The sequence below is a fragment of the Accipiter gentilis genome, chromosome 8 (genome assembly GCF_929443795.1).
Source record: "Accipiter gentilis chromosome 8, bAccGen1.1, whole genome shotgun sequence".
Taxonomy (NCBI): domain Eukaryota; kingdom Metazoa; phylum Chordata; class Aves; order Accipitriformes; family Accipitridae; genus Astur; species Astur gentilis.
Genome location: NC_064887.1, coordinates 24513935 through 24535836, shown reverse-complemented (window position 1 = coordinate 24535836; position 21902 = coordinate 24513935). Strand labels below are relative to the sequence as shown.

At 35.8% G+C, this 21902-nt stretch overlaps 1 protein-coding gene and 1 long non-coding RNA gene across 5 annotated transcripts in view; one reads left to right on the top strand and one right to left on the bottom strand.

The window, feature by feature from the left end:
• Window positions 1-21902, bottom strand: part of NEK7 (NIMA related kinase 7) — a 78089-nt gene that overhangs the window by 15519 nt on the left and 40668 nt on the right. For all 4 annotated transcript variants that reach the window (XR_007506972.1, XM_049807738.1, XM_049807740.1 and 1 more), the window contains 3 exons: window positions 13136-13244; window positions 10730-10837; window positions 2599-2693 (listed from right to left, as the gene is read on the bottom strand). Coding sequence is in view for 3 of the 4 variants with exons in the window: in XM_049807738.1 (XP_049663695.1) it covers window positions 2599-2693; window positions 10730-10837; window positions 13136-13244 (312 nt within the window). In the remaining variant the exon portion in view is untranslated. The remainder of the gene's footprint in view (window positions 1-2598; window positions 2694-10729; window positions 10838-13135; window positions 13245-21902) is intronic.
• LOC126041692 (uncharacterized) lies at window positions 17359-19912 on the top strand. Its single transcript, XR_007506977.1, has 2 exons — window positions 17359-17937; window positions 18224-19912. It is a non-coding gene; the product is annotated as an uncharacterized LOC126041692 (long non-coding RNA).

Sequence of the window (21902 nt, the reverse complement as noted above, 5' to 3'; positions counted from 1 at the left end):
CTACTTTTCCATGTAAAGGTCCATGTAGCAAAAGCACAGCATCTTGATTTTAATTAGTAAAGTCTACTTTGTTGCATATCAATTAAAACTCCAGTGGTAGTGTTTTTGAGGTTTTAGAAATACCTGGGGCTCTAAAAAAATCAGACTTTAAAATAGACTTTTAAAAATCTTACTGGCCACACAGTTAGCATTGAATAATAGACTGTAATATAGGTTAGACATAATAATTTTTAAAAACAACATACATTAGAGCAAATTAGTCTAAACTTAAATTAAAACATAACTGAAGAGTTTAGCAGCAATTAAGCATTTACTGAGAAGTGATAAACATGCCACGGCTTTTCTCCAATTAAGCTGGAGAGAATCCAGAGCACATACGAACACATACCAACATGAAGTCAATATAATAAAACATGCTAAACTGCAAGCAATAGACATATCACAAAAAGACACCCAGCAGAAAACTGCACGGATAATAAAAATACCATGCATTAGTACACACATGTCTTAAAGAACCTTAAATAACCACTTTCAAATAATTAAAAAAAGACAAAAATGCTAAGCATGTATTTTGAGTTTACTATATCTAAAATTTCAAAATTACATCTCGATGATCAACAACAACAACAAAAACCAACAACAAAAAAAAACAACAAAACCCACCTACCACAAACATCTGCTATGTTGCATTATTAACTAAATGGGATAAATGTACCTCTAAGAAAAATTTAAAAGCTATAGTTGAAGTCACTGCCATATACTATAGCTATATAATACATATCCACAGTAAGTATCCTAATAATTACTTTATTCTTCCAATAAGGAAAAAAACCCCAAACACAACACCATATCAACTTAATACTATCCTGGTAAAACTTCTAAAATAAATAAAAGGAGAATGGTACTTAAAGATGCTGAGTTAATCAATGGAATTAAGATATTTAGCTATTTTGAAATTACTTACCAGATCAAAGAAAAGTTTAATATTCCCATAGATGTTTAACATACTCTACCAGCATCAAACCAGCAAGCTCAAAAAAAACCCCAAGCCTTCTTTAGAAAAGTACTATTGATTTCTATCCAGTAATTTTATTCATGTAACATAGAAGAAAAATTAACCTTAAAATATGTTTATTTTATATAATAATTAGTTATTCAAGGGTTTTATTTGTTTGTTTCCAGATTTAAAAAATTCCCAAGAAAACCAATGAGGGGTAGTAATACTAAAAAAATCCTTATCTACCTTTATGCTATCTTCAGGCTCCTGCTTGTGCAAGTGTGTAAAGTAGAGCACTGGAATTAAAGGCACTTGCCATGGTCAGTACTAAGGAATCCCAATATGGGATTAGGTTTCAGTTCAGGATTTAAACTTCTAAATACTTGATATCAAGTATCAGACTTCATTCCTGTGAATTGTCCCCAAGATTTAGAAGCAACAGCTATACATAGATCTGTAAGCTCTGCAGAATTGCAATGTACCTATTTGCCCTTTTAATACTTAAAGCAACATGTTAGTGATAGAATGTAAACTACCATTACTGGAGACAATTCACCTAGTAGTAACACACAACTTTAACAGGCAGACAATGCTTTTTTACAAAATCCTAAAATAACAGGAGGTGCTGATCCTACTGAATATGTGTTAAATGAGTTCTGCTAACTCACTGAGGCAGGTGGCTTGTAGATAAACGAAGAGTGAGTTGGGTATATTTTTATCTGGAACATGACTAGAAAGACTTCACTGCCATTGCTGACGGAACGAAATTTTTTTCCAGCATCCTTCAACACAAGTGTTTAGTCTTTTGATCAAGAAATGATATGCAAAGAACCTTGAAGATATAGTTGCCTTAGAAGCCTACCTGTTCTTCACACCTTCATTCGCCTCCATTTCAATTTGCCCTATATCTTTTCTCAGAATACAGTATCATTTAAAATTATGCATTACCTACCCATCTTAACTATATGAATACAGAAATTAACCAATAACTACAGTTTAACCAATTGGAGGAGAAGAAAGGGTAGAAAAATTACATGTCTGTGCAACAGAAGTCATTATCTTCAAAGTTAATCCAAGCTAGACTAGTAGTAATAAGGACACAGTAACCCTTTTTTATTATTATTTTTTTACTTCTGATAACTATACTGCAGTTTTCGAAAGCAGTAGTTGCATACTCAAGTCAGTACTACTATTTCTCAATGCATTTATTACCAAAATCATATAATCAGCATAGGCCATTAAAAATTGTACATATGCTTGCCGTTATTCATTTATTAATCCTTCAGTTATGGCCAGTCTTGAACAAATTGCTGTAAAATCTTTGTAGCAAGCCCAGTAAAAGGCAACTCTTGAGCAACACACAGAGAGTATTTCACATGCTGAAGTTAAGAGTTCTTATTGCTAATATTAAAAAACAGGCATAATAGCTGAAAAGTAGCTTTTCCACAATGCTACACACAAATAACAAACATATAGAAATAGATCCTGAAACAGAACTTAATACATTTGGAAGGGCAGGATGGGGGGGGGGGGGGGGGGGGGGGGGGGGCACGGGTGGAGCACAACAGTATTATTAAGTTCACTGTATATATCAATATTACCTCATACAGAAGACAGCCTAGAGACCAGATGTCAGATTTGAAGTTGTAACCATTTTCATGTATTCTCTCTGGAGACATATAATAAGGTGTACCAACTGCAATAAATACACAAGTATTTCTGAATGAAAATTTATGTTGTTATATAGTTGTAAAAGTACATTTTTCTGGCTGAAAAACATTTTGCATCTTCTATATTTCTTATTTTGCTAACATATAGTTTCAATTCATACTTATGACTCTTCAGTGTGCTAGAAATATATATTAAATAGATATCTATTTCATCCAATGCAGCTTTATTTTCACTACTGATATCTAATAACCAGAATTATTCAGTTGTAGAATACCTCTGACTTTTGCTTTTAAAGAAGCTTGAAAGCAATTACTTTCTTCTTCAGACAACCAAGGGAACATACAACATGCACACACACACACATCCCCACTCCTTTCCAAACTGTTACCACTGTGGCTGGAAATAACAACAGCTAGAAATTCTCTTCCATTGCTTGAATTCTTTTTTTTTTTTTTAAATGAGTTGTCTGTTCTTCCTTTTGAGACTATCCTAATCTGAAAAATATGCTTTTGAAACTAATAAACACAACTTAGTTTGAATATCTGAAACTAAAATTGAGCCTGAAATCCAGTATCCTCAGCTTCCCAAAGAGGAAGGCAGGAAAACGTGTGAGCCCAGAAGAAGCTGAGGCTCCTATGAGCAACTCGGCCATCTGCTGCAAGGCTAGACTCTGCAAGGACTTTTCAGCTCCCTAATCTGTGGCTGTCCTAGCTTAATCCTGCCTCAGAGCTGTTGGCTCTGGAGACATCTGCTCTTGAAAAGCAGCATTTACTAGGACTGTCCCAGAGCAAATTTACATTGGATACCCAAGGACATCTCTCCCCTTTATTTTAATTAGACCGTACCCATCTGTATCACAAGTTACTTGGAAGACAGAAATTCTGAGAGTTTTCAGCTCTGTAAAAAAAGCCATTAAAAAAAAAATAGTATCTAAGTGATGGGTTCATATGTGACAGATCAACAAAAAGAGAAGTTATGAAAAATAACAGTAGTGGCAATTTTGGTGCATTGTCTCTGAACTTTTTCCTTATATCCCCCCAAAATGACTAATAGCAAAGAGTCACATATCTATGTAGATTTTTACTTCAAATTTGTGTGAAATATTTTCTTAAACACTGAATCGTGATGATGAAAACCAACTGATTTCTGTCAATTCAACACAGGTTGACCTTATTTTGAGACTAAACATCTTGCAACACAGCCAGAGATTAAAATCAGCATTCTCACTGGAAATTAGGAAAACTAAGAGTATGAACCTCACACTATTTTACTTAACACAAAAATCTAATATCACTCCTACACTTCTGAACTAGCCTCATCTATTCAGAATTCATTTCTGTATGATATGGGAAATGGAGATATAGGGAATAGGTAAGTAATTCTAAATCTGAATAATCAGGTTAATAATAGTTTTAATTAATCAGATTAATAATTTTACTCTAATCATTTCCAAAAGTTAAGGGGTTTGCTTTGACAATGTGCCCTATCTTTTAGAAAGGCTGACATCTCAAACTATGTCACACTTTCTTAGAGACAAAGGGGGAAGAAAAAGGTGCGGAGGGTTGGGGCAGTACTTTCCTACTTGAAAGGCCCAGCTGGGATTGGGAAACCCAGTACCACCTTATCCCATGTCAGGCCACTGCTGCTAGTAACCCATAATTTCAATTCATCTTCTTAGCAAACAATATTGAAAACAAAATTCCAAATGAATATAAACGGAGAACGTGCTTCTCCAATGGATATGGCAAGGACAGAGGTCCCATATTGCATCCTACAATGCATTTGGCCCCCTAAACATTTTGGGAGAGACTTCCAGCCCTGGGAGACCAGAGGGTGCCACAGCCCCTTTCCCCAGAGGCTCCCTTAGCGCTGGCCTGAGGAATCACTGCAGCTCTGAACTGAGGTCAAAAGCTTAAAAGGAGAAAGGCTGGGGAAAGGCAACTCAAAATGATGGAGTACTGTGAAAACCATTTACTCTCATGGGATGTTTGTATTCACCCACCACAGAGTAATGGTCAAGAAGGTCTTTTCCCTCTGAAAGAATAGGCACACAGATGGGTGGAGTGTAACACGAAAATAGCATCAGAAGACCCAGAAGCAACTCTGGTACTCTAATGTATCAACAGCGGTAGTTTAGTGGGTGTTTAATGACAGCGATCTTAAAATTAGAGACTGTAATTAAACAACATTTGGCATCACACAGCTTTATTTCATGTTTTTATTATTCTTACTGTTCTACTTCCCTCTTGAATTTTTTTATTTATTTTTTTTTACCCCAAGGACTTGTGAGCTTGGACACCTCTGAAAACTTCCAGCTGTATTTTGCATCCATTGACTAATGCACTGCTTTAGTGTATTCTGATGCTTTGTTGGCAGAATTCATCTAACAACAAAAACCAAGTTTAATAGTAATCTGGTTCTTAGCTGGTTACAGCAGCTCTGCCTTTGCTGCTCTGAGACATCACGTAAATAGCTGGTAGTGAGTAACGTGCCAGAAAGAGGCTTCACAAAATCCACAGGGGGCAGCTGAAAACAGAGGTTTGAAGGTTCAGAGTTTACCAAAAGCAAAGGTAATTTTAACCAGTAGCTCTAGGAAGCCTGCTGATACGTTAGGGGTCCGATATGACTGTGAAAGATTGATGATAGTGAAAAGGAGAACAAATGCTATCATTTTACAGCATTTAGCCTAGTGTAACACCTTAACTGCAATACAACCTGAAGACCCCAATGACCAACAAGTGAAAGGAATTGAAATTACAGTTATGTTAGTCATTGAATCACAAAAACAACTTGAAGATCTTAGACATCATTACTACTTGTAAACTGTTTTTAACAGAACATGACAGAAAAGATTCATTATTCTGACATTCAGGAACTACTGAAGGCATTGCAACAATTCTTTAAAACAGTGAGCAACCTTGGTACATAGCTGTACTGCTGGCAAGCAACTACCAGATGTGATTATATGTTACATTTCCTTCTTGGATCATTATTTTTATTTCTGTTAAGTGAAATACAGCATCACAATACTATAAAGACATGAGATTTTCTTTTCTCATCTGGAGACACAGAAGTGGGATAATGCAAGACAAAGACGTAACATATTAAGGTGCCTCTGTTTTTAAGAACAAAATCTGTAACTTTAACATTCTGTTCACTGCATTTGCCTATCTTGGATAACCTGCAGGTCTGAACAGTAATCTCCTTGAAAATGGCCTGGGTCAAGTAAACTGCTTCCTCAGAATCTGCTCCTGCTCTGGAATTCCCTCCCTTTAAAGATGCCGCAGATCCAGAAAGTGTTGTTTCTTTATGCAAGCTTTCTACTATTGGGAGAGGCAACAGACATAATGGAAATGGTGGCTATTAGGGGCAGAAAGCTGGATCTGCAGGATCAGAGGAAAAGAAACTATTATGAAAAAGGGAGTCATGACATAAACAGCCCGTCTTATTACCTGCATAAACACATAACTCACACTGCAGCTGAGTTAGAGGAGAATGTGTTCACTTAAAAACCAACAATGCACCAAGGAGCTGAATGAAATACAGTAACTAGCTCTAAGTACTATCAAGCATTTTTAAGCTGGGAGAAAAATCTGCCTGGTAAATATTAATATTACTTATACAAAACAATGTAATGCCTAGTTCAGGTATTTAGTAGACTAGTTTTCAAAAAGGCCATATAATTATTATTGACATTCCATGCATTGGAATACCTAACTACCAGAGTTCAGGAAGTGGGCTAAAATCACTTCAGTAACTCTTCTGATTTTCGAAGAATTCCAAAACAAGACTTCAGTTTAAAAAAAAAGGCCCAATTTATTTAAGTAATCAAAAAATATGGTTTATGAATGACTTCATGAGATCACAGGAATTCTATAATACAGAGTTCAATACAACATGCAAGTGCATAACAAGATGAATGGTTGATGCTGAAGACAGACAAAGCTACAAATAAGCTGCAGTTATGGACCAGAGAGGGTAACCAACCACTGACACAAAAATTCTCCATAAGTATAATTTGGTTTTTACTTATTTATTTTAATATAGGTGTAGGAGATTTCTAAGTCATAGGCTCATCTTCAACCACAGATATGGGACCTAAAATACTGCACTTATCCAAAGTAATTCTGCAACCTAGCCTACGTTATGCAAATAGTCTAACTGCAGAAATCGATCTATAGATATCCTTGGTTATTTTATAATGTAGCATTGTAACAGCAGAATAATTTACCTTCAGCTTTCAAACTACTGTAAAAGATCTCAGGGTTTTGTACATACAATAAAAGCTGTTTTAATACAGCTTCTTTGATGACTGTAATGAATCAGCTGCAGATTTTTCTGATAGCCTTCCTGTACACTGAGGGTGTGGGTTCTCAGAACAGTTTGGTTAAGAGTATGAAAGTGGAGCTTATTCTATTCACAGCAAAATGGTGCTGCATACCACCACCTCAGCACTTGCTTTGACACCCTCTGCTGGGTTACAGACCATATGTAAGAGGAAAGAAGAGTATTTGCACACATTTTTACAAGGTATTTTATTCCCCACAACCTGCATGAGTTTACAGTCAAATCACTCATAACACAGCTCTGTGCTGGGGACAAGAGTACCATGGAAATGACAGAAGCTGTCAAACCACAGAAGAAACACCAGAATTCAACACATATGATCCTTTGCTTTCAAGCATTCTAAGACTGCAGATCTGCTCTTTTGCCCTGCAAGAAGGTATTCACATCATGTTCTGCCTGGACAGCATGCTGTGCAGACCTCTAGCAAAACCACACTGGAGAACTGTTTTTTTGGGGTTGGGGTTTGGGGTTCTTTTGGTAATTGAAATACTAATATATGGACTATCCTTAAATCCACTGAATTGCTAAAGATAAAAAAAATGCACATTTCCATGAGTTGCCCTTAGAATTGCTGTTTCATCAAAGAGCATAAGGCCTGGCATTCAGCCATTAAAAACAACAACAAAAAAAACCCCTAACACACACAGTCATAGGGAAAGGAGTAAGAAGCCTTTCTTGGATCATCGTCCCCTTTCTAATGTAAAGTCTTCTGAAACCAAGAAACTTTGTCAAGTTTGTATTGAATCAACAGTACCAAATGCCTCCAATTCCTTTGCATTTTTGGAAGAAAGATTTTTCTATTTTCAAAAAGGTATATACATGCCACAGTAGAAAATTCTACTGTTTTGATAAGTCTGTATAGAAAGAGTTAAGAACATTTAAGAAATCCTGTCCAGTGTAGTATTTATTTGTTTCAAATGGACCATCAGCAAGTACTGTAATTAAATCAGTATTATTCATAATTACCAGTTAGAAGCTGCAGCTAATGAAAATTTTAATACATTTCTTTATCTCTGAAAGCCTGAATCTAGTTTGCTACTGAAATTTTTATAAAGCCTCTAAACAAGTATAAATTGCGACACATAATATGTTTGTAATTCACTGGGGTTTGTGCACCAAAGGTTTATAGAATCATAAAAAGATACAACTTTGAAAGAAATTTCAGGAAAACCAGCAACAGAAACTGCATGAGAAATTAATTTTAAAAAGTGGTCTCTGCTAGTGACATGATAAATCAGTGTGTCACTGTCTCCACTGTAGCCTAAGTTAACAGCTGAACAAAACCTTTCTCCTAGGCTGAATTCTGGCATTAGGTCATAATTAAGAAGGAAATGGGAAAAGAGGAGAAGGGGGGGGGGAGAAAAAAAACCAACCACAGCTCCTCTACCAAGACACAGCCCAACATTAGAAACAAAGCTTCCATCCCCCTACCCCCACGGCTCTCTGGATGACTCTTGTATTTGTAAAAGATGAGCTTTAAAGGACTTGGGGGTTTTACACTGTTTTTAACTCTAGCTCAGTCTTCAGTCCCTTTGCAACCATTCCCCTGCAATGAGCCAAAATAACACAGGGTTGAAGCAGTTTGTTCATCTTTAACTACCTAACTTCTGTCTCAGAACAAAAGTCTAGCTCTCCCACCCTCAAAACTGACTTCTGCCTTCTTCATGTGCTCCTACCCACAGATTAGGATCTACAGCTTCCTGCAAATACAGTCCAGGAGCAGCTCCCTCTTCACACTGCTCATTTACATCCTTCTTCCACTTGCAGGCAGTAGCAGGACCCAACTATGACAAATAATATCTCCACAGTGCTGCCAGAGATGGCCACTGGGCTATGATGGCAGCACGAATATCAGCTCTTTAAAAACACACTGTGCTGTGAGTATCAGAACTTTAGGGTTATGTCTGAACTTCGATGTGGAACCCAAGCACATTTCCAGTCTGGTCTCACTGCTTCTCCTCTGTCTCTTCCTCTCTCTTTTTTATTAATGCAAGATTGCACACCTGTGCCTGAGTTTCACCTCAGACCTACTAAGATATCAGCAGTTAACGCATGGTTTTGACTACACAGGTATCAGTATGCACCAAACGTGATAAAAATAGGAAAGCACAAAAGAGTGACTAAAGGCTTTCTGGAAGACAGGGCAGTAAGGATGATATAAAAAAATTCCTTTCTAAAATAGTTTTCTTGGGCTGTTAACACTAGTATTGCCCACACCTCAAATGTGGTACAAACATGCTGAACATCAATCCTCTCCTTTTTTTCCACACTATACTGATAACTGGGACTATCTAAATAAAGCTAAATCACGAGTCGGGGATAAATATGGCATATTTTAATCCAAGAGATCTGATATTTCATAGTCTAATTAGAAACATCAGCATCTGAGCAAACACAATTCTTTGTGTGTCCTCTCATGGCCCTAAGACAGGGATTGTATTACTTAACCATTCTTGGCTTTCTTAGACATTATCTTCCTTACCATGCACTCTTGTTAAATATAAAAAAATATTCAAATGCCTAATTACAGAATTGTCACTGTCATTTGTTAAAAATTCACACTATGCAGCATTTGAATTGATTTTACCTTTCTGTATTCAAGGTGCTCTGCCTGCCTCAATACCCTTTACAAGGAACAGAAGACAATTCTGGATGCTGCCATCTATGGCCTTGCTCTTGAGGGGTCTAAAAGTTCATTTCATACCCTTTGCAGTAGTGAACAGGCTTGAATTCAGCAACCACTAAACATAGCCACTCTTCAGCAGGGGAAAAGAATTTTTTTCTTAGCTAAAAAAAAAATAATCTACATCACCATACTATAAACACCGATTCTTACATTTCTCTTTAAAGCAGATGCTACTCTATTTACAAGGCTTTTCTGTTTTACAGAGATCCTCTTAGAGTCTGTCATTTGTCCATTTGCTACATTTAAACTTAAAATATCTGCCAAATTTTTACTTTTTCTTCTCTAAAGGCTTCTTAATCATTCTAGTCTCCACATGTCACTCAAAAGATGCAAATTATATTAAAATTTTGTTTGGAAAAAGTTAACAATGTTATTTTTTGTGTGCTAGCAAAGAATAAATGGGGCATTTCAGAAAATTTTTTTCTATTCTTATAAAAATAAGTTTTCTGGGATTTGTTTTTTTGTTTGTTTTGCTTTTGTTTTGTTTTTAAAGTCTTTATGGTTCATAAAGCCTAATTCTGATCTCTCCTTGACTTACTTAACTTATATTGAGAAACTCCACCTTGAAACAGGCAAGCTCCTCTGTTAGCGCTTTCAAAGCATATGACCAACATGTCATCAATGCTACCCATACAGGCACACAGAATTACTAGATTCTTTTCAACGCTGATTAAAGTTCAAATGAATTTTAAAAACATGCATCTGTATTATTGGTCTTATTTTTTCCTAGCATTTCTAGAAAACACTACTGTCATGAAGACTTATTTTGAGCCAGGAATGGACATTAACCGATTAAAACAAAGGGGGAAGGGGGGGGGGGGAACAACAAGCTGTACTGCTGAAAGTGACACCTCAGTGTTAAGGTTTTCTCTATTTGTCCATGGTGCTGACCATTATTTTTTTTATTATTTAAGAAAAGCTTTAGCTGGACCTAGCTGTTTTATTCCTCCTCATGAGTGAGCACAGTATTTCCACCACGTTAAAAAAAAATCCACCTCCCCAACACCTGTACCTCAGAGAAAGCTTACCTAAAGAATGTGCAGCTGTGGTTTTGGAGCTGAAAAACCGACCAAGTCCAAGGTCTCCAAGCTTTACTACCCCTGTAGCTGTAATGAACACATTAGCTGGCTTTATATCTGAAAAACAAAAATTTTGAAAATTTAAAAGTCACAATAAGGTTGCAAGAAAAGCTACTGCTCTATTAATAATAGACCAAAAGAGGCTTTTATTTACACTAATATTAACAAAATTTGACTGTGCTGTGCAGAAAGAGTGGGTCTGGGATTTGGAATTTCAAATTAACTATTTTAATAGTACAAACATGGAAAGCATTTTAAAAAAAACAAGCAAACAAACATTAACAAGAAAAAACACAACAAAAAAGCCCCACACCCAAAGAAGCATATACAGGGACTTCATTACTACTTTATATAAGCTATACATAAGGACTTCGATTAGAACTAGAAAACCTCTCATTATGTCTTAAGTAACAGACCAAAAATGTTTTTAAGAACTGTAAAACGTATTTTTCATCACTTTTGCTCATCAGATTACCCACAGTGGCATGATCTTATTTATTTGAAATAGGTAACTGATTCTCTTTAATAGCAGGCGTTAAAAAAAAGGAGCAAGTTTTACTCAGGAGAATGGTTATTTGAACTCGTCAATGGAATTGGGCTAATCAAGTAGAAACAAAGAAAAATAATGATGCATACCCCAGACAGTTATTTTTCACAATTAATATTCAGTTTAAGTTTTAATCCAATCCTTTAGAGACAACAGCAAAGATTTTCATTGCATGATTTTTAACAAGGTACCTAACCTGTTGGTCTTCTAAATAAACCGACATGGTATTTGTTTGGCAAGGGTGCTTAGCTCTTACTCAGTTCAAGAGCAACGCACTGTTGCTCTTAATTTAAAGAAAATCACTTAACTTTCATAAGAGGGGATTACAGTTTGCATAAGATACGGTACAGTAAAAGGAATGGTTAATAACCCTTCTACCAGCATTTTCAGGTTTCCAATAAAAAGTTACAAAACCTTACAAGCTTTATAAGAGGAAGACAGAAGCAATTATGTTATGCTTCTATCTGACCTAGTTTTCAGGAGTTTGGATCACCCTTTGTGTAACAATCCAACTTGGATATCATCTCAACTTAAAATAGCTTTAATTGTCACTGATTTTGGTGTGTAACCATGGAACTGTTAGATTTGCCATAGGTTTGCCAGAAGTTTTGAAGGTAGTATTTTAGTTTAAGGAATTTAAACTCATTTTGGTTTTGAGCTAAAATATACTGAAATAAACTAGTTTAGTCATAAAAGCATTAAAGGAAGATACCTATACCCTATGGAAAGAATCTGTAATTTTACATCCTTCTCTTTGTATAATTTGCACTTGCGGGTATCTGTACAAATGCGTAAAGGAAAAAAAAAAGGAGAATCACAAGGGAAAGCCATTTGCAGAGGCAGAGGCATGTAAGTTGAGCTGCTGAAGGGTGCAACATCTCTAGCTGCAAATGACAAAGCTCAGCAGAGATCGAGGGACTTTTGCTTTCAGGCAGCTATTTGCATCCCAGCAGAAGGAAGCCACCAACCTAAGACATGTAATTTCACCTGAACCCAGAGAGACAGTTGCATATACAACTTGCAACTCCTAGCCAGAGGGATTTCCAAGGCAAAAAAAATTGTACATCTGAGAAGCAGCTATACTACGATCTGTTTTCTTTGACTCAGAGTTACAAGGTAAAATGAAGACAACATATGGAAGAGACAGCAGTACAGAGGTTTAAAATGGGTAAAAGAGATTTAGTACCTGACAGGGATAGATGGCAAGTACAAGGGCTGTTGGGACACAGTACTGGACACAGAGATTGGAAATAGTGGAGAAGAGCAGAGAAGGGGAGAAAATGCTCACTGCTGCACCTAATCCAGTAGGTAAGGGAGTGGGAGAAGGGCCTATACATCACTAGAAGGGGTGGCAGGAGGCAAATACTCTTGTAAGGGAAAAAAGGTGCAAGAGGCGAAAAGAATGGATAGATAGCTGTGCAAGAATGCAGGTAACAATACTTGGGAGAGACAATGGGCAAATACAGAAGAACAAGAACAGGACAGAAAATAAGAGCCAGCAAAATTAATTGAGCAAGCAAAGAGGTAGCAGCAGCAGGGTTTCCATCACTTACAGAACTATCACTTATTTTGAAAACTTGGTATCACAAGCCATTGCTGCAAACAAATGCCTACCACAGCGAATGTACAACCACAAACTTCTGTCACACTTTTCCATTACTTATAAAACATGACAGAAACACACACTGTGTCAGCTGTCAAAATTGATTCCATTATGACATTATTTGGTGTCATTTGCATTGAACCAGCTTAATTCTCACACAGTAAAAGGTTTAAGTGAAGACAAATCATTACAGATGCTATATTACCTCTATGCATAACACGACGAGAATGCATATGTTCCAAGGCACTGCAAAGCTGAACGAAGTACTTCCAAACTGTTCTTTCAGGAATCAACCTCTTCTGTTTCTTAAAATGCTTAAAGAAAAAAGGATGGACACTGACTATTAAAACTTAAAACTTGCATAAAATGACTGAAAAAGTCAGAAAACCCTTTATTTAAAAGCCAAATACAGGAGGCGCACAACCTAATGAGAATGGTTTAAACAAAATTTCTTGACACAGAAAGCTTTTCCCTTAAATACTAATACATGTATCATCAATGTATGTGTTTAGGTCAGTCAAAACATAGAGCCACAGACATTAACGCAATATAACTGCTATCCCAAAACAGTATTTATATGGTATTTAGCAATACTCAGTGCAGGATTAATGTGGTCAGAATAGTCCAGCATAGACTAAGTGGCCACAGAACAAATAAAGGTCAGATATAAAGGTATGTGCCATGGAACTTCCCAAACTGAATACTTTCTTACACCAACATTGATTTCCATATCCTCATTTTCTAAATAGAAGGAAAAAAAGTAGTGACACACAATCACAAACAAAGATCATGTAAGAAGAGTCAATCAGATTAGTCTTAGAAACTTCTGCAATACATATGAGGGGACTAAAGGAACTGTGATTTCTGAAAATTTCATAGAGATCTAACTCCCATTCAAATATTTTCCATTCTGTATAAACAACCATTACCAATCACTGGTAACAGTTCAATGGCCTGTTAAAGCTTATATGAAATGTAATTATGCTCTGCTACACACATCTCCTTCAAATATTATATTCAGGGACTGGAATAACACAGGCCTCCAAAAATACATAGCAAAACCCTGGAATTCCAGCCAATGCTAAAACATGCAAGTTTGATCATTATAAATTTAGCAGCTAAAGGTAAGACTGAAAAAATTGTTGCTCATTTAGTCTCTCTTTTAAAAGAATTCGTATTTTGACAGATTTTAAACACACGAAGAAAATACACGAACAACATTAATACTAGCAAAATTGTAGATGGAAAGCAAAGTATTTAGATGTATTTTAATATCGTGTGTACACACACACTTCACACTCATGCACACCCTAAGAAAGTTCACATAACAAACATTTATTACTCTGGAAAAATAAAAAAAAATATTTTCATATACTATGTTAAAACGTGCCACTGAGAAGTTGACAGCTGCATCTATACATGATAGAGACATGCAGGAGCACGAGAAAGATTTTTTTAAACTAGCTACAGCAAAATGCATCAGTCATACAAAGGATCATAACATTTCACAAAAATGTTTTTAGTTATAGGGATTATTTCAAAATGCATTTTCATTTAAATGAGGCAAAGCATATAAATTACTTCTTTAAATATAATTTTCTCTCAGTCTTGGACTGAATCCAAACAAACCTTGTGTATCTGTTCTCCCCATAGCTGGATTTGCATATCAGAGGATTGTTTGATGTCAACGGGAAGATAGAGACCAGGTTTCTTTTCATTTAAAAACAAATACACAATACATGTAAGTATGTGCACATGAAAGCATAGTTCCTCGATTTAAAATGCATTCTGAAATTATCATAACTAGGTACTTTATTTAAACATTCTGAATTATTATTATTATTATTTTAACTCAAATCTAAGCACAAGCAGTGATGAAACACCATTCACAAAATGTCTGAAATAGGAAGATTTTCCATTGCAGATTTCCATTCCTATGTACTTAAAGTGCATCAGTGTACTTTCAAAGTATTTATGTACAAGTATTCTTTTAATACTTTATTCATTTGCTACCTATAACACTGTAGCTGATTGTACAGACAAAATCGGCTTCAGTTCTTACAGTGCAAGCATGCAATATAATAGCAGTTAAGACGTAGTCTCGTTCTACTGAAGGCATTAATAATTTTGCATGATAATACCAACTACTCTTCCTGAAAGCATCAATAGTATTACTATCCCTGTAGAATTTATCTGTCTAAAGAGGATGCAAAAGAGAGATGCCAGATTTGTTAACAATGTTTAAACTAAACAAAGAAATAGGCACCATTTGCGCTTGTATAGATTTAAAAATAACCCAATTATCTTTATAATAAACTCACTGAACATTATTTTGTGTAGTAATTAATTACACTATCTTCTTCCATCAAAATACATATTCTCAATGTTTTGTTGGGCTGTTGTCCAGCAATAACCAAAATAGTGATGGAATGCCTCCACTACGAAGAAAAACTGATTTTGCAAAACTAGCTATTGAAACAAGTTGTATGTTTCTAGGAAATAGTTCAGCAGGCAGTGTTAATTCTGAGAAAAGTCACTAAGGAAAAGGAATCCCATTCCTGTTTAGAACCTTACCTTCTAACAAGAAATGTAAGTTGATGGAACATGGTCAAAACTATTTTATGCCAAACAGCTTAATTAAATTCATATAGCACATATTAACTGTATTCAAAGCAGGATCCTTTTCTCTCTCCTCCATTTTAAAATAGTCCACAATGCAAAATGCAGTTCCAATGGTTGTGGGGTTTTCCCCCCTCCCTATAGGGAAGCCAAAATGTAGAAGACTTGATGCCAAAACAATAATTTTTAACCTTTATTGTAGCAGAGCATAGTAACACCGTAAACAGTGAATATTGAAACTAATTCACTGCCTAGTGCTGTTAATGTCTCAAGCATCCTGTCTACATAATCAAGCTAACTTAATAGAGTTATCTCCCATTGTATACAAGTTGCTATTATCTGCCCAAATTTGACCTCAAAGGAATATAGCCCAACATACAGATTTCTAAAGTACTCTGATCTTCAACATTTTACTATTCTGCTTCTTCCACCTGTCTGAGGCTCAAAGGACAGTCCTGATGTCCCTCGGACCACTGACCTTCTGGAGTGTGATAAAAAACCATAATCCTGTTTGAGGTGAAAGATCAGTCTCAACATAGTTGAAACTGGGTAAAAAGGGAACTACTTGTATATGTGCATTAAAAATTTGGGAAGTGGTGTTTTATCAGGTAAGCTGAGAATACCAGGCATGCTCAGGCAGCAGACTGTCTCCCAGCAAGAATTATTTGTTTCAAAAGCCATATCTCATGAAATATCCATCTCTGACTTTGAGAATGGAATCACAAAAAACTACTTTGAAGAGTTTTCACAATGTCAGTACAGATAAAACTGCAATTCAGTAATTTAATGCAACTGGAAATTTTTGTGGTCATAAATTTGCTATTCAAATGCCTTAAAGAGCTTTAAGGTAGGCAGATTATAGCACCAGTTCATCTTTTCATCCCTTTTTACAGAATGACTGAGCAGTTTTGTCATGGGAAAATGGAACTCTCCTGGTTTTCTCTAATGAATTGGTAAAAGAAAAATTAAATACTCTCCAAATGTTTCCATCCCAGTAAAATTAAATATAGCTGCCCTGCCCCTAAACAGCATATGCCATTCAGTTTCTTGGAGGCACAAAAAAAAAAAATTAAGATAGACGGGGAAAAAAGTTTAAAGTCAGTATAAAAGCATGGAATTGTATTATACTGAGTTTCTAAAGATGATGCTTTAAAGGTCAAATTCCAAAAGCAAGAGTGACAGCCATTAGCAAATAGTCTTATCTAGGCTTAACAACCACAGTTCAGAGAATACTTTTAAAGGAAATATGCAGGACTATGTTAGGCTTTGATAAGAAAACCAAGGATTTCCTGCAGATGAGTAAAGAACAGTGAGCATAGATGATTTCAATACAATTGGACATTTCAGATATGACTGCCTACGTCTCAGTAACCATGCTTGGAAAAAATTTAGCATTCAGTTCTGACATTAGTGTCTCAGAAAATTTTAAGGTATGATATAGCCTGGTTTAGACATCACTGAATAAGAAAAAAAATAGGAACAAATAAAAAAAAGATTAAAAAAAAAGTTTAAGAAGCAAACTGGACTATAGAAAGCAAGAGGTTTATGAACATCTCTTGCAGAAAGATGATAAACTGATCATCTAAACAATTTTGCAGAGTCATTATTTTTTTAAAAAAGTTTGTAAAACTGTCAAAACAAGCCCACAAGAACATCTACCTGAATTTTTCACTGTGCATGAATTTTTCACTGTGCATGCTCTAGGCTAGAGTTGCCTTCTGAAAGAGAGGATTTGGAGGAAAAGTAAAATGAGAATGTCATTTCCTTACTTTAAATAGATTCCTTTTCCTTTCTTTCATGTTTCAATTTGATCACATCTGTCTGTTCCCATGACTCCACTTCTGGCTTACAAAAATATCATGTGAGGTTTTTTATATTTTATTGCATAGACCTATCAGAACACAGTGTTTCAACAACCAGGTAAGTTTGTGAAGAAATCTGAACTTCATCAAGAGGAAAGTGATGCAGAAAGGATTATTACAAGGAACTTCAGAGTAACACATAATGAAGTTCTTGGCCACTTCTGCCTGTGTTTCTTTGGGAGTCTTTTTTAATATGGACTAGCAGAAAGAACAGGGAGAGGAAAAAGGAGGTCAGGCAGCTGTAATAGGAAACTATGGAAGCACAAGCAAGAGTTCTCACTCTGTGAATAAAACAGAAACAAACCAGAACTGGCAGCGTCAAAGAGATAGACCAGTGAAGATGGACCTCAACATCTCTACATTTTTGAGTAAAGATCAGAGACGCAAGTATGTAGAAATAAAGTTTCTACATTAAGCCTTACTTTTTATTTAAAAGGCTATGTAACTCTAGTAGAAAGTAGTGTCCCAGGAGTTTTGTCTGGCTCTGTTCATTCATGAATTCAGCTGCCCATCTCTTTAGACCATGGTAAGTTTTCTGCCATTTCTCCTTGCCTTCTATGCAGAACAAAAATAGAACTTTCCACCACACCTTGATTCATTCATCCAATTTGATCACGAGGTGATCCAATTTGCCTACATTTCAAGAGTAGCAGCTGTCTCTTAATTGTAAAAATAGAACAAATACAAAAAAACCACCAAACTATTTGGCATCTACCATCTGAACATACAGAAAGTAGCAAGTACTTGGCTAATAAAGTGACTAATAATAAGTAAAATATTTACCTGGTTCTTTTTCCAACTTTTCTTTACAGTCGTTTACATCTCCAGTTATTGAAGATGCCACACATTTAATTTTTTCCATTCAAGAATCCACAAAAATAAAATGCATTTTAAAGAAATCAATCTTCCTCTGTTAGTGATCTTAGTGTACAAGAAGTAACTTTATTTAATCAATAGCAACAAAAGACTAAGCCACAGTACAAAAACATAATAGACAAAATAATTGTACTAATAGAATTACCTAGTAGCGTCAGAAGGCCAAATTAGTAGAATGAAACTATGGTCTTTCCTAAATTAATTAATTAATTAAAAAACCACCAGACGCACATCACAGAACTGAGATAGAAACGTTTTCTCAAACACAACTCTCTTTCATACACAATCAAAATAAAGACATCTACTTACAAGACATATAAAGCCTTGTAAGAAAATCTCAAGTCAAAATTGTCATATTTTCCATTTTTAGTATATATTCTTTCATGCTAATAATCTATTAATCAGACTGTTAATAAGACTCCTGATTAAACTCAGATCCCTTAGAAAGCTCTAAACAAAGTCATGTTATACATTTTCTTTTTTTTAATCCAACTGCCTTTGCAAGGATTCATTTCTTTTTTCCTTATTGAGTAGTCCACCTACAGTCACTCTGTTCCACCTAACATTTTTGATCACACAAAAAAACAAGAACATACAATGTTCAGGGATAAAGATCACCTACTAAAATCAGATCTACTTGCAGAGCCACTAAAATAAAATTTCCAATACTGCATCATTTTCATTTTCTCTGCTGTTACCACTGAGTGGAGCTTCTTATAACACACAGCCACATGTTTAAATTCAACAGTATTTGTTTATATGCACCTCTACCCAGTATATCCCCTTGGGAAAACTGCATGAAGAGGTGAAACTCATGCTTGAATCATTAACTCTGCTTCCTAATAAAAAGCAGTAACATGACACAGTAAATACAGAGGCTACCATCTTAAGTTTTTTCTTCTTTTTACTACAAATAAGGCAGATAAATTCAAAATCTTCTCTCTTCATTCTCAGTAGGTTATTCATACAGCACAAACACTGACACTGCAAATGTTTCAAAAAAACTGTGTGAAAAACTAAAACTAATCTCCAAGTATTGTTTGCAGGGCATTTCAAACAAGAGCAGCACCCAGAACTATTATTTAATGAAATCTTTCAGTTCTCCCTGCTCTTTAAAGGTTCATGGAGCCAGACAATTCTAGCACCAGTGGGCAAAGGTGGAGATGAAGCACCCCAAGCATTTCTGCCCCAGTTAGAGCTATTTGAACAGCCTGTGTAACAGTTAAATGAAGTTTAACGTCAAGTTAACTTTTCATAGCTGACTGACACCATTACTCTCCCTGTGAGTACAGCCAGTTGGCGTACACAATAGCTTCAGGTGTGATGTCTGTGAAGGGGACTGTCCACAGGACAAAACAGTGTTGATAGTCTAATTATTTTAGCAGAAAATCTGCCTGCTTATTCTTATTGTTCCAGTGGCAGACACAGACAATGACTGGTTCACAGAAAAACTAACAAGGCTGCCTGGCAATTACCCAGCCCAATTACCCCACTGGTAATTGCAGGACCAGTCAGCTTTCCTTCCATCAGCACATATACATAACTTGCACATGGTAAACTGCTGCTGCTGCTCTCCTTCTGGTTACCTGCGGTTCAGAGCAAAGGTGACAGTCGAGCACCTGTCAGACACCCCAGTAATACACATATGGGGAGCAAAACCTTACCAGAACTAGCTTTCCTATGTTAGCAGGGCACTATGCCTTTGCTTTTTCTTTTAGGACTTCAGGGCTCCATCTGCAGAGTGGCTGTGTCCCCTGAGGACACCCAGCCTCCCCTTTTTTACCTGCTAAATAGGTAGCATATATATACAAAGTTGAATAAGGATGCACTATTTTTTAATTGCAGGAGGTAGAAAAAAAAAGTTTAACAAAAAGATTTTTAGTAGCTTTAAAACAGGTTAGTGGCAAAAATTAGCTTGACTGATTCAAAGCCCCAGGTTTCTCCTTTAGGAAAAGGCCCATAAAAATAATTTAGCTTTGATCTGTAATTAGCACATACTGTGTTACAGTATCCTAACATATTACATGCTTCTTCAAGTTACACTCTCTTTTTAAAGTCTTTTCAAAAATGAGTACACAAAAAAGCTAAGAGTAAAGGTAATGCAGAATGTGAAAAACACATTGAGGAAATATATTTTGAAGCTTTTAACTTTTATCAATAATGTAGCTTCAGCAAGGTGCCAAGCTGTTCTATATTATAACCATATGCTAAACAAAAAGACTACAAGTTAGGAGGTTTGGCATTGAGGGGGAGAGGCAGGGGGTCAGTAGTGGAGGTTTTCGTTCTTTAAATTCAATCTAGCAGTCATGAAAAAGAAAGAAAAAAAGCAGAAGAGATACATAGATACTACTGAAAACCAAAAGAAACAGAATCCATGTTTTAAAATTTGCATTTATAGATCATGATAAATCAGTATCATGAAAAGAAAATACACAAACATGCACAAAAGACTACTTTAAAAGTACCTTTTCCACAGTCGTGATGTCAAGTATTTGAACATAAATATAAGAAAAATCTCAGAATTAAAGCCACCATAATTTCTCCACCTTCAGAGTGTGTGTGCGTGCAGCTTTCAGTTCTCTTTCTTTATGTCAAAAGACCACTTTCTCATTCATTAATGACACTCTGCTAATGAGCAGTTTGAAAATGTCTCTAGGCTTTATTTATTGTGTACTATTCAAAACCTATTATTAAATGTATGTTTCAGGGAGGCATACAGCTTCCTGGTATGCATCATCAGAATATCAAATTAATAAAATAAACTTTGTGAAGTTTATCTTCACACATGGCCATAGAAATTATGAGGTAGTAATATCCCCATTTTACAGATTAGAATGGGGGCAAAGAATTAAGAGCAAAAGTGTTAATTAATTCTGGTACCAATTTAAGCACCTCCTTTTCAACGTACTTAGCTTTATGAAACAGTTCATCTTCAAAGTGCAGTTTCCACTCAGAACAGATGAAGCTGTAAACGCTCAATACTTGTAGAAATCAAACCCCAGAGTTTTACCTTGATTATCAGAAATACAGAATAAGCAATTACAATTCCCACCAAAAAATAGTGAAGTCATTTATACAGTATCCCTCTGGAACAGTACCAGAAACAGTAAGAAAGGATGGTCTTTGGAAGAGCATTCAACTGTATTAACCATGAAACCTTTGCCTGTCTTGAATTCCCTGTCTTGAAAACAACCACTGCAGCAAAGAAGGCAGCACAAATGTAACAAATGGTGGTGCATGTACTGCACCATCATGATTTCTACCCAGAATAGCTGCACCCTTATCACTGAATAGAGCAGTGGGTCTTCAAAAAAGACATAAACAAACCTGTAATTAGCTGGAGTGTAAGATATTCAATTGTAGGATTTTCTAGCCTTTGAATGCTTGATTTTGCACATTCAGTGTTGCTTCCTTAGGTTATAAGCAATTCCCTAGATTCAAAAAAGCATAAAAATAACTACAGAAATGCAGGCTTTCTATTACATTGCTATGCACAGCTTACCAGAGTTAGCACTTTTACAGCCACAGCTAGTATTGCAGCTGACCAAGTAACTTGCATGACAAAGTATCATCCTTCAGCAGGTAATGGATGGGTACTGCCAGTGGACTTCATTT